The following is a 12,919-nucleotide window of genomic DNA, read 5'->3' as shown; positions in this document are numbered from 1 at the left end:
AACATGCATACTGCTGTAAGAGTCAATGCAGATTTAGGTAATTGTTTTAATCTAAAGGACTCCCATGTCATAGGTGCAAATACAACACATTCAAATTAGTAATACCAGAGTGCAGGTATTACACTATAGCACTGGGATCTCTCAACAATGTAATAACAGATAATGCAACCACCTCGCTTAACTGTAATTATTAGATGAACCACAAGAGCATTAAAGAGTAAGGGAGTAGAGCGGGCGGGGTTCAGAGCGACACTTGCCAAGTCACACATCCCACCACTGTGGTGCTTTTAATCTCTGCTCTGGGGGTGTCTCACACAAAGCACCAGACTATGTACACTTCAAACAGACAACTCGAAGAGCAGACAATGCACGCACAAAGTGTGGATTCCAAGGGCAGGGGGTGGGGGTGAATGAGTGGCCCTGGTCGAAAGCACTATTCAGCTATTAATCTACCGCACGAGTACACCCCGTCGGCTGCTGCTCAGAGACGGCTTACATATCAGCAGAAACACACTGACAACAAAAAGACCACACGAAAATAATGCTGATGTACAGTAACAGTAAGTAATAAGAAAAGTACTATACCTTGAAATTGGGCATTCGTAGAGTTTTAATGAAGTTAAGACAGAAAGCAATGCCCAAAATATCTTGCAATATCCAAGCCCACCTGCAAATGAAAAAATAACCACTATTTGTTTCTTTGTGAATAATAATATCACCGTGAGTTTAAATTACAACGATTTCAAACAACTCTCCACTTATCTTACGGTTCAACATTTCTTTTATTTTGGTAGAATATATACAGATGTGCGAATCACTGAAGGCCCGAGCCCGAAGCTTGGCCATGGCTCTGCTATAGGTCCTGTAGGAAGCCGAGATTTTATGTGGCGTTTGCCTGCCACCCTTGTCCTACCCTCTCATGCACAAAGAGGTAAAAACAAAGCATTAACATGCGAGGTAAAAAGTAGAAACACATACCCATTTTGTGGCTGATCCGTACCAATAAACTTGGATTACTCACTGCTTCCCTGCCTAACCAAATGTGTGATCCTAGGCAAATATCTCTTTTTCACGATTTCTTCTTTCTTCCTTATGGTATATTGAAGTTGATCCAAATCTACTGAGTCTGATTTAATAGACTATAATGTTGCTTTCTCTACAGGAAGCTGGGCCACATTAGGACTGTCTTGCCTCTTAGTTTACTAATGCCACTGTCACAAAGGGGAGGGCAGAGGAAGGAGCAGTTCTAATATTCATGTTTAAAAACTATCACTTTTAATAAGTGCTTCTCAGTGCAGAGCTATAATGTGGCATATAAACATCTAAGCTTCCACCTGGTAAAGAAATCCACTTTTTTAAATTTTGAAGAGACTTCATCATATTTTACGTTACGTTAGTTGCATGATTTACATGGCAAACATTTTCTGGGCTAGACTCACACCCAGGTTCTAAGGGGCAAGCCAGACTGTGGGCTTAGCTCTGGCTCACCCTCTCCCTGTTAATTTGTTTGCTCGCCCACCTCTAAGAACATGAATACACTTATCTACCGCAAAGAGCAAGTGTGAGCAAAGTCAATAGCTTTCACTTTTTTTTTTTTTTACCTATTGGCTTTGTCAGTGATTTTTGCGATGCCGATTCTGTGCAGCACTGCAAAAAAAAAAAAAAATTAATTGCACAAAAATAACTTTTTCGAATGTGGAGGGGCCTGGCAGCAAATAGCAGCTGCCCAGCCCGCCAACATTTTTTTATTTATTTGTTGTGTAATGGTCTAGGAGGGTTGAGAGGGCAACAAAGAAGCTCGTGGGTTGGAATCAATGGGTAGTGGAAGAAGGAATTAAATAAATAAATAAAAAGAAAAGTATAGCATGGTATACAGGAGGCTTTTGCCTGCAGACAGCTAAAAGTTGTCTCGTAGAGGAGACCTAAAAATGTACTTCAATTGCGTTCTAAATAATATGCATCTCATGCATCCTCATCCAAGACTCTCACAGGTGTGTTCTAAGACCACACCCAGAAAACGTAACCCACTGTCATGATTTGCAATGAGCATTTGCAATTTTAGTGTTATGGTAATCTTCCTTATCAGGGCGCCCCTCCACGTTGCTAGTGGCTGTGATTCTTAAGACATGAAGTATCAGGTATAACAACAACAAGGTGATGGATGAAATGCTTGAATTAATCTCAGCCACTGGCCATCGCTAGGGTTGCACGTCAGTCCATCATTTTTTGCCTACTTTGCCACTTTAGTCTAGATCAGGGTTCTGCAAAGTCGGTCCTGGAGAGCCGGGTCCATGCCAGGTTTTTAGCATATCCACATTTAGAAAAATGTAGATTTCTGAAACCTCTTTTTTCTACATGTGGATATGCTAATAACCTGGCATGGACCCGGCTCTCCAGGACTGACTTTGCAGAACTCTGGTCTAGATCCACCCATATGATAGTCAATCTTGACCCTGCTCCAATAGAAACAGTCCATCCCGAACTGCCAAACCAGATCGTCTATGAAGCTCCCTGACTGATTTGCATATAGCTTATTCCAAACTGAGGTTTCATAGTGTACAAAATAACAATGGACTGGGATGGGGCCCTGAGTAAATACTAGTGGCTGAGATTAATTCAAGGATTCTATCCGTTACTAAGTGGGACGAGTATGTCCAGAAGTGGTTCCTGTGCACACTGTCTCCCTGGAACCAAGTGATACTTGGCCGTTGATGTGATAACAAGGGCGAAACTGGTTCGGGTTGCTTGTGTTCCAGTTCCGGGAAGGTTTGGCTTGGTAGGTCGGGCTGGACCATTCCCATTGGAGCAGGATCAAGACTGACTTGCATATAGCTGAGTCCAAATTAAGTTGGCGTGGTTTGCAAAATAACGATGGGCTAACCTGAGTCCTGAATAATTACCAGTGGCTAAGATTAATCCAAGCATTCTATGTGTCACTTTTTGTATACTTTAGTATGTCGACCTAAGTAGGATGGGTATGCTCAGAGGTGGTTCCCGTGCACACTGTGTCCCTGGAATCAAGCAATACTTGGCTGATGAGGTAATAAGGGCGAAACTGGTCCTGGGTTGCTTGTGTCCCAGTTCAGGAAGTACTTGGCGTGGCAGGTCGGGCTGGACCATGCCCACTGGAGCAGGAGCAAGACTGATTTGCACGTAGCTGGGTGCAAACTGAGATGGCATGGTGTGCAAATTAAGGATGGATTGGGATGTGGCCTGAGTAATTACCGGTGTCTAAGATTAATTCAAACACTCCACCAATACTCTTTATATAGTTTAGTATTGTATCAGGGGCACGTAGTGTTGGCACCTGTCCGGTTTTCTACCATCACCAATGATATTTTAAAGTCCCAGCTGGTACAAAGATAAGCAAAATTACATAAAGCCGGTATTTTCAGCACAATCTGTGCATATTACCAACAGCAAATAGAAATAGAAAACACCTTTAACTGTGTTCCATAGCTCAGTTACCAATCCCTGACTAATTACAGTAAACAAAGGCAGAATGGTCATGTTAGAAAGGAATGCATTAGATTCTGTGCGGGCCTTAGCAGGCTCTTAAAGCAACAACAAAAGCCCTGTATTTTTGTCGTGGAAAGGTGGTAACCCTAGGGGCACGTAACCTCCTTAAATGTGGTGGAAAGGGGCCGACCCGCCAGATACCTTTGCACTACCTCCGACATGATGTGCACAATTTTCGTCATGCCTGGTCACTCCCTATGAAGCCATTCAGTATGATTCAGTGTCCTTCCTTTAACCCGTAGTTAAGTGTGTACACTTATTTCACATTACCACGGAAGAAACATAAAATATACTCATCGACATAACTTGTGGGGCAGCAACATAATTAAATTTTATTATCTAATGTTTCAAAGACCTGTAAACATGTGGGTGTAACCAACTGAACCCCAGGCTGTGTTGTATACACCCGCTCTTGTAATGCTAGCTGGAACCGAGCGGACCGGTTAAACCACTCGAAAGCTGGAAAAATAATGACTACATCCGGGAGATCATTTAAGATTAGGGTACTGAAAATCTCAAACCGGATACAGGATCTGTTATTCTGAAGTGCAGCTGGCGCTTGAGAAAACAGGAACCAGCCTGCGCGTGCCGCGGATGACTAATGTCTGTCACTCGCAGGCATTCGGTGCGTGTGAGAGAACGACTCTGGACTCAAACCGGGGCGACTAGAGGTTATTAGCTCAGGGATCTTATTACCTAACTTCGTAATAATTCGGTAATGGGGGGGATCCTTTGGTTATATTTCGTTATTGTTCGTTTTTTCAGCACCAGGGGCGTACCTTTAGAGCATTGGTTTTCAAACTTTTCAATGTCACGCCCCCAGTTGAAATATAAGTCATTGGGCCCCCCTCAGAGTTGTTCACAATTATTTTAAGATGGCAATCTTAAATGCAATAACATGTTCCTGCTTAAAACAAAGCACTGTTATTTGTATAATGCTTCTTTTGGTCAGAGCTTGCCCTCCCCCTCCACCTCCCAGGGGGAATCACTTAAGCCCCCCCTAGTGCCCCCCCCCCCCCCTTTGAAGACACCTGCTTTAGAGGGTGGGGGAGAGGTGGGAGGGGCACACCCCATAATAAATGTATTCTGTACTAAATAGTTGGGTACAGGTGTTTTCTATCAGGTTTGGTGAGGCGGCTTTCGAATTTCACCTAGATTATTTACATTCACACACAGACAAAACACAGACACACAGTCTCTCCTCTCTGTTTTCAAGTTATTAAAACTGTAGGCTATCTTACAGCATATCTTCTTTTAAGTAACCCTAATAGCCTGCACTGCTACACCTTCCACTGCCCCTGAAGCTCCTCATGCTCTGCTTCTAAAATTTTTTATTTTATCACGATACGCCAGCGTGATTGTTGAGAAATTTGAAGCTCACACCTCCCCAGTCTTACTGACCAAGATACATCCCTGATAAATTAGGTTTCAGCTGAAGTCTGTGCTACCAGATAAGGGAGATTGCCGATGACACTATGGGCCTGATTACAACTTTGGCAGAGGGGGTTAATCCGTCCCAAATGTGACGGATATCCCGCCCGCTGTGTTACGAGTTTCATAGGATATAATGGACTCGTAATGCGGTGGGCGGGATATCCATCACATATGGGACGGATTAACCCCCTCCGACAAAGTTGTAATCAGGCCCTATATTCTTGGGGCCAGTTTAAAAAGAGTTCCTACAAGCACAAAATCCTTTGCTAAAACACACAAAAGTTGCACACACAAAGTAATACCTGCAAAGCTACAACTTGCACTTCATTGTAGTTTTTGTGACCAAGTAAAGAGAAGATATTATTTACAGTTCTGCTCAGCTACTGCATTAACTCATTGAGTCAGCTTTTGGGTAATGCCTGCTTTGTGGTATTATAGCGCATTACAAAAAATGTGCTTTGGCTTTATGTAATTGCACACTCCTGGTAAACTTTGAATCTCAAATTCAAAGTTTTTACATGAAGTGCTTGATTAAATGAATCATTTGATAAAGAATATTTGTAATTTGTTCTGTTAAACACTAACACCCATGAACAGGACTTCTCTACACTGCAATGTGCTATGAGACACATTCTACTTCTAGGGTGTGCTTACCTATGTTGTATATCATTTGCCAGACCAGAGTTCTAATGCAGGCCAATGCAGTGCAGAAGAGGGCCCCTTCAGGGTGCCCCAGTCAGCCTCTGGACTATGAATATCTGTAATACATGGGAGTCTCAGGGGGCCCTTAACACATTCTGCAAGGGGCTCCAACATTTTGCATTATACCACTGCACCAGATCAAAGTCCATTGTCGTCTCAAAATTCTGAATAGAGGGGTGGAGTAGTTTATAGGCAGGGACCCTATGCTATGGGTGCCATTTTATGCACAACTTCTTCCTACATGGACACTTCAATTAAACATTCACCCAGGCACGAGAGGTACTCAAAGCACTGTTTCCCGCTGGAGCAGTCCACGATCTGAGCCTCTTGCCAGAGGTAGGATCAAAAACTGGGCCGAATAATCTAGAATGTGTCAGCATCTCCTTCCTTTGCTACATTTAGCCCACGTCTTCAGGGTAGGTACAGGCTGCCACTGACTGGGACCCTATGCCTCTCTATGTTAAACTTGAGAGTACCCAACCAAAGTTCATGAAAGGCCTAAAAACTGGTCATTTACTTTAATCCATCTTTTGATACTGAATCTTTCTGTAATCCATGGCACACTTTTTGAGAACATGTTCTTTACAAATCCCAATTAACATAACTGATGAGGCATCCACAACTGGACACAACAATCCAGATGAGGACTCCAGACCTGGACGCAACACCTAAGAGGTGCCCTTACTAGAGACTATAGTTTTGGCACAGCAGCCCATTCCTGCGGATTATGCCCCTTCCCCGGTTCTACTACAGTTCTCTTGCACTCCCCACCACCTTATTCATTTTCTTAGGAATTTTCTAAGGAAATCTTTGCTTTAAACACCTTTTGCATGGAATACTTCGCATTTCAGCCATAATCAAAGTGCCATGTTATGACATTTGTTTGCAGAGTTTCTAAGGGTGTTAAAACAAAAAATACAAAATACTTCGGAGGATAATCGTTTGAAATAGCTTGCCACAAAACCTCAGGGTTTGACAAGAATAGGCCTTAGAAGCCAACGAGTCATTGCGGTTCCAGTGCATCATTGGCTTTTTTAGAATGCATGTGACCTAAAACAGGATGCACGTTATGGAATACTTCTGCATACACCGACTGAGCAGCCGGAAACAAAGCCCGTTCATTTATGACATACCGATCTTCGTTTCGGAACACTGTCCACACTACAGCCAAGGCAAGGCAAGCCGCACCCAGGAAGATAAGTCTGACCTCTGCAGTTTTACTGAAGCAGGTGACTCTAAGAGATTAAAAACACAGAAGTAGAGTATTGAACAACAACAAAAATGAGTTAAGTGCCAAATAAAACAAACAAAATACTTCTAATGACATATTAGACACAATGCATCTCTATATTAGAGCAAAGGAAATTTACAAGTAACCTGAATAGTCCGAAGAACTGCATCAGAAAACGTTCCTGCCTGTTTGTGCTGTTGGCCATCGAAACATAATTATGCATTGCAAATTAACTTAAACACATTAAGTAGTGTTCCCTACAGGATCGAGAAAATCTACTAAAAAGCACTGAAAGCCAAGAGGTGTTTTTTTAATAAGTGAAAGTTTTGATTAGCGAGTTTGGGTATGTGGTTATGTGGGTGGGTGAAGATAGGACAAGTAAATGGCTAGATGATTAGCTGCAGAAATGATTGAAAAAGTGAGTGAATGACTGAGTTCTAATATGGAAAAATGGTAGAGCGAGAGTTTGGATGGGCGGATGGACGTATGGGTGCACGCCTCAGTGGACGAAAGGCTAACAATTGAGAGCACAGAGAGGCATAGGTGTGTCAGGGACACCGAGTAAGAAACCCCTAAAAGTGACGTCCAAGGGGCTGAGAAGTTCTGCAAACTAAACTGCAGGAATCAAGTCCCAACCACAATTAAAAGGCAACAAGGACGACCGACAAAAAGGGAAGAACTACAAAAGCCACATGTTCCCATAAGCACAACTGAAATTATACTTTGATGGTAGTCAGGTCTGTCTGCACCATACAACAGCACATCAAAGGTTCACCGGGAATGTAACAGAAGTGCAGAAGATTCTCTGTTTGTAGGCACAGCATGGCAACAGTAGTGCAGCCGTTCTTCCCACGCATCACCTGTGCTGTCCACATGGGTCAGAGGACGGGGCAGGAAGGTTGAACCGGGAGGACACAAAAACACTGAAAGGCCTCGCTTCCGGAAGTAAGGCACGCCAGGCTCCGGATCAATGCCCAGGAACCCTTGCTGGATTGCACAGCCATATATGGAGCATGGCATGGCCAAGTCGTTGAGGGCCAGCCGATAGTCTGCCCAGGTGACGCGCATGCATGGGACATGAGAGAATCTTATAAAGGGACTCGAACGGGGCACAGGCAACGTGGTGCGGTGACGCTATAAAGAGCAAGCTGGAACAGCGCCTGCTCTGTGAGCTGATGTTTTTATGTGACAATGACATCACTGACATCGAGATATTTACGCTGTCTGCATAAAGCAGACATGCCCCTGTACTGAAATGAATGAATGTTTCACCTGTCGTGCATTGCAATGGAATCCATAACGAACAAAAAAGAGGATGTCCCTTTCTTTGAACTCAAACTACTGCACCAATGGCATGGTCAAATTCTGAGGCAATGGCAAAACAACGAGTAGTTGTGAAAAATCAATCAATGGCCAAAGAATGTGGCTTAATCTATATGTGAATGGCACAATTTCAGGGGGAGTCCTTAAATCAAAGGTAGTGAGGCTGCTGCATGCTCAGCAAATGACAGAGCCGTGGGCCACAGGAACTCTTCCTACGTAGATTCCAACCTGGGGAAATGCAGAGGTCTATTTGGGCCAGGACGGCAAGCCAAACTCTTCATAAAACATATCAGACAGCAGGGATGGTCAGACCTGAAAGTCCTATGGCAGAGGAACTGCAGTCACACTACCAAGGGAAGCATCTTTCATATGGCGTGGGTGGGGTTTTCGGGAGGGTAAAAAGACACATTTGTGAGAGAAAAAAAGCTATCCGATAAATCACAAACATGATGGGGTAACAACGAAGGCTCAGCACAGTTGGATAACCAGTTCTACATGATGCTTAAGTGGGTAAGCCTCCTACCTACCTGCCTCCTAGATCCCTCTCCGGCCTGCCATATAGACAAGGGCAAGGTCAAAAACAGAAAAGGGCCTTCACCCATGTCCTCTCCGGCCAGGCCAGGGCCCGTGGAGGCTATGGACACACCAATGCCTTAGAGTGATGGGATTTGAAAAAATCCTCCCCTTATGCTTCCTGGTGGCCAAGGAAGATTGTGTTGGCCCTACTACCTTTCTATTGCTATTTTCAGCCTTGCTCAAGGACAGGGATAAGCCCTCTTCCCTCACTAGCCCTGGCTATAGGCTAGATGGGCCTACCTGCCTCCTGCTCTATCTAAGGGGAGGGATAATACAGGTTCACCGGGGCCCAAACAGTTGCAGTTAAGTCTCCCACCCAATTTGCCTACGGGCTATTTCAGCCACCTTCCATGCTGCCACAAGGTTTATTTATGCTCCCTTGTCTGCACAATAGCATTGAGAACGTACATGTCAAAGAATGGTTTCAAATATGTATTTGTTCACTCTTAGAGTTTGCAAACAAAAAGAGATTAAAAAGCTGTAAGGAGAAGAAGACCTATGGAGTGTCCCTGGGCAAATGGTGGGCACTGATCCCAGTCCTGTCAAGTGCCAGGATGGTTGTTTGTCCAACTGCCCATCCCTGACGCCATATTCAACATCGCTGTTGCTGAACTCACAGCACATCTTAAACCAGTTGCTATTCTCTAATGAGAAAAGTTTATTCTTGGAGATGTTCACCTTCACTTGCAGAGAGATAACGACAATGCTACCTCCCATTTCAAACCCTTCTTTTGAAAACAAATTATCAGCTCCCCACTCTCCTCAGCCAAAATAAAAGCACCACATTCAACCACATATAACCACTGCCGAAAAAGGACTATGAAGACCATGGACTACAAACACATTAAATGGTCGCATCAACAACACATTTATTTTTTAATTCATACTACACCTCAGACCCTTAATCTACAACTTGATAGGAGCCTTGATACACCAATGATTAAAGTAAGAATCAGTGCTGATGCTGTGGACTCCCTCATCCCCCCATGAAAATGTCACAACAACTGAATATTGACCACACTTGAAGACTCTCCAAATACAATAACGGACTATGTCATAACCTGGATAGGCTAGCCCCTGAAACAATGACACTCAAAAAATGCAAGAAAACTGGCCACTGATTTAAAAATTGCTGAAATAAAATGCTAGATTCCCATCAAAACAAAGTGCTCATGCAGAAATGGCCCTCTAACCAATAATCTTATCAAACTAAGTCTGGAGTCATACATATATAACTAAAGAACTAAACACCCTTGCTTCAAATTTAAAACCGATAGGGCCAAAAATAAGCCTGAAACAGATTTTGAACATTCTCCCTGATTCATTTTCTGAATCTTCCTCAATCACTCCACAAAAAGCAAAATGCAGTTATTTTGCCAGATACATCACAATGAACATACTGGACATCAGAAAGGAGACAGATGCTCAATCTTTACAGCCTGTCGATGTGACAATTAACCTATTACAGATATTTGCCCCCTGGAACAATGTGTAGCAAGTCATTCTGCAGTCCATTAGGAATGATACCAAAACACCCCATTTTCAAAGCTGACCAAATTGTCCTCACCTGGTATAAGAACAAATTCTTCACTGTCTTCATCTCACAAGTGCTTCAAACTAACAGGATAATGGCTGATTCTCTTAAAAATAGTCACATTCACCGTCTCTTAAAGATGCTGCACCACATCAAACACAAAATTACTGTCCTATCAAAATATTTCCTTTGTACATAGGATCCTAGACAGAAAGGTGCTGCAAGTCAACTGGAAGAATTTCTTTCTGTAAGACTTTCTCAGAGTGATTTCTAATCTGAATTTGGCAGAGGACATAACACAAAAATCAAATTTCACAGGATCACTGAGAAAGACTAATGGATATTTGACAAGAGTGTCTCATGCCTCCTAAATTTACTTGACTTATTTGCAGCATTCAGCATAGAAAGTCAAAATATCCTGGAACATCCTATAGAAAAGGCAGAGTACTCATGACAGTCCTGAAAGGGTTCGTCATACCTTGAAAACAGACTACAGTATGTTAATATCCAACATTACACCACTTCCTTTCAGAGTCTATTGGATTTCATTTTGATCTCTTTTTATCAAAATGCTGATAACACCTTTATATATCTGAAGATGGATGATGAATAATAAAGCTACGATTAAACTAACTACAGACCACATTTCTTTTCCCAAATCAAAAACCCCAGCAATGCACCAATTGGCTATCTAGCGGAGAGCTAGATAGACCTAAAAACTAGAGACCTATATCCTTGCACTCTGCTCTAGACTCTATACTCCTAATACAGGGCCAGATGTATAAAAAATTTGCATTTGCAAAGGGTGCTAATAGCAAAATTAGTCAGTTTGCAAATGCAAAAATGCCTTTCAAGATGTATGAAAGGCATTCGCAATGCAATATCAAGGAAACGCAAAAATAGCGATTCCTGAAATTGCGACTCCATTTAGAGAATCGCAAATTGCGAATCTCTAAATAGGAAATTGCAAACAGGGAATTCTTATTTGCGATTTCCAAAGCACATGTATCAAGCATTTCCTAAATGAGAATTGGGCATTTAGGAATTGCAATTACCACCAAATCCAAGTTGGTGGTAAGCATGTGCAATTTTTAAAAATGCATTATAAATGCATTTTTCAAAATGACATGTAGCGCACATGCCCGTAGGGCCTGTGTGCGCTTCACATGTCAGCAAATATTTTTTTGGGGTGCATCAGAGGGGGCCTTAGGCCCCCAGCACCCTGGGGTTTGGATTACCTAATTTGCAAATTCCTAACTGGAATTCGCACATTAGGTAATGCAAAACCATTTGCACCTACAGGCCCATAGTGATGAATGGAGTCCCATTCCCTAATTGCAATTCGGTAATAGCGATTACGAATTTTAAGAAATCGCTATTACTGACTCGCAATTTTCATAAATCCCATTTTGCATTTCTTAAATAGCGATTTCTTGAAATTCGCTATTTAGGAAATGCAAACCGGCAGCCTGATACATTTGGCCCACAGTCTCATGAAAAGAAAATAGCCAATGATGTCTATTATCAATTAATATTACTACCTGACATCCTCTCACTCTACTCTGATGCTTACCTAAAACTAAACAGTAAATATTGTGGTGTTCTCCAATATAGAACATGGAAATGGTCTAACAGGTCTCTCAAACCTTGGTCTAGTGTCCTTTTAAGCTATTCTACACTCAACCACCTGACTGGTCTAAGGAACTGTTAAGGTTGACCAAATGATCCCTTTTCTAGGTTCCCTAAAACCTGTTATGTACCTTTGGTAACGTTCTTTCTGGTGAATACTCCATCTAACTACAGATAGGTAATTGTGCAGCTCCACACTAATGTCGTTCAGCTCCAGAAGTGACGAGCAATACCATAAATACGCCCAGGCACACTGACATCAGCTGCCCTGAAAGGCTTGTCTACGCCCTTAGACCCAGTGCCCATCAGCAAAAAAGTTTGACCAGAGTCCAGATCTCTAGTTTTGGACCTTTTTAGATAGAAAGAGTGCATTCCATAGAATGGGAAGGTGAGAGGGCAGTAAGGAATCTATGGTTGGATAGAGTATCAACCGGAAAGAGCTTTATAGAAGGTAAGTAACTTGTTCTTCTGATGAATACTTCTCATCGCAGTTGCCTCACCCTGTGAGCAGATACCAAAGCAGTAACTCCCAGGTGGTGGATCTGTAGAATTGCTCAGACCAAAAGTCCTTTAGGACCGAATGGGCAGAGTGGCTCTCCCAACAGACCTGACTGTCAAGGCAACAGTGCTTCATTAACGTATCCACTGATGCCCACGTAGCAACCTGATAGATGTCCAGGACAGGCACTCCACTTGTCAGTGCCATAGTAGCAGCCTTGACTCAAGTGAAATGAGCCCTCAAACCTTCAGGTGGCTGCTTCTTAGCTAGTGCATAACAGATTTTGATGTAGAGGGCTATTCACCTAGAGATGGTCCCCTTCTGTACTGCCGTACCCTTCTTTGCTCCTGAGAAGCTACCAAAGAGTTGGTCGTCCATTACTTGGTGCCTGGTACGATCAGTGCAGAAACCAAGGCCTCTTGCAGGGTCCACACAATGGATTCTTTTCTCCTATTTCGAGAGGTAAGGCAGA

At 42.9% G+C, this 12,919-nt stretch overlaps 1 protein-coding gene across 2 annotated transcripts in view; it reads right to left on the bottom strand.

Annotated features, from left to right (window-relative positions):
• The window catches only part of SPPL2A (signal peptide peptidase like 2A), a 273,444-nt gene that overhangs the window by 91,013 nt on the left and 169,512 nt on the right, over nt 1-12,919 (bottom strand). For both annotated transcript variants that reach the window (XM_069222533.1, XM_069222534.1), the window contains exons 8-9: nt 6,789-6,890; nt 586-667 (exon numbers count right to left, since the gene is read on the bottom strand). In XM_069222533.1, the coding sequence (XP_069078634.1) occupies nt 586-667; nt 6,789-6,890 (184 nt within the window). The remainder of the gene's footprint in view (nt 1-585; nt 668-6,788; nt 6,891-12,919) is intronic.

Source organism: Pleurodeles waltl, chromosome 3_1 (genome assembly GCF_031143425.1).
Source record: "Pleurodeles waltl isolate 20211129_DDA chromosome 3_1, aPleWal1.hap1.20221129, whole genome shotgun sequence".
NCBI lineage: Eukaryota > Metazoa > Chordata > Amphibia > Caudata > Salamandridae > Pleurodeles > Pleurodeles waltl.
This window is presented reverse-complemented; position numbering and strand designations above follow the sequence as displayed.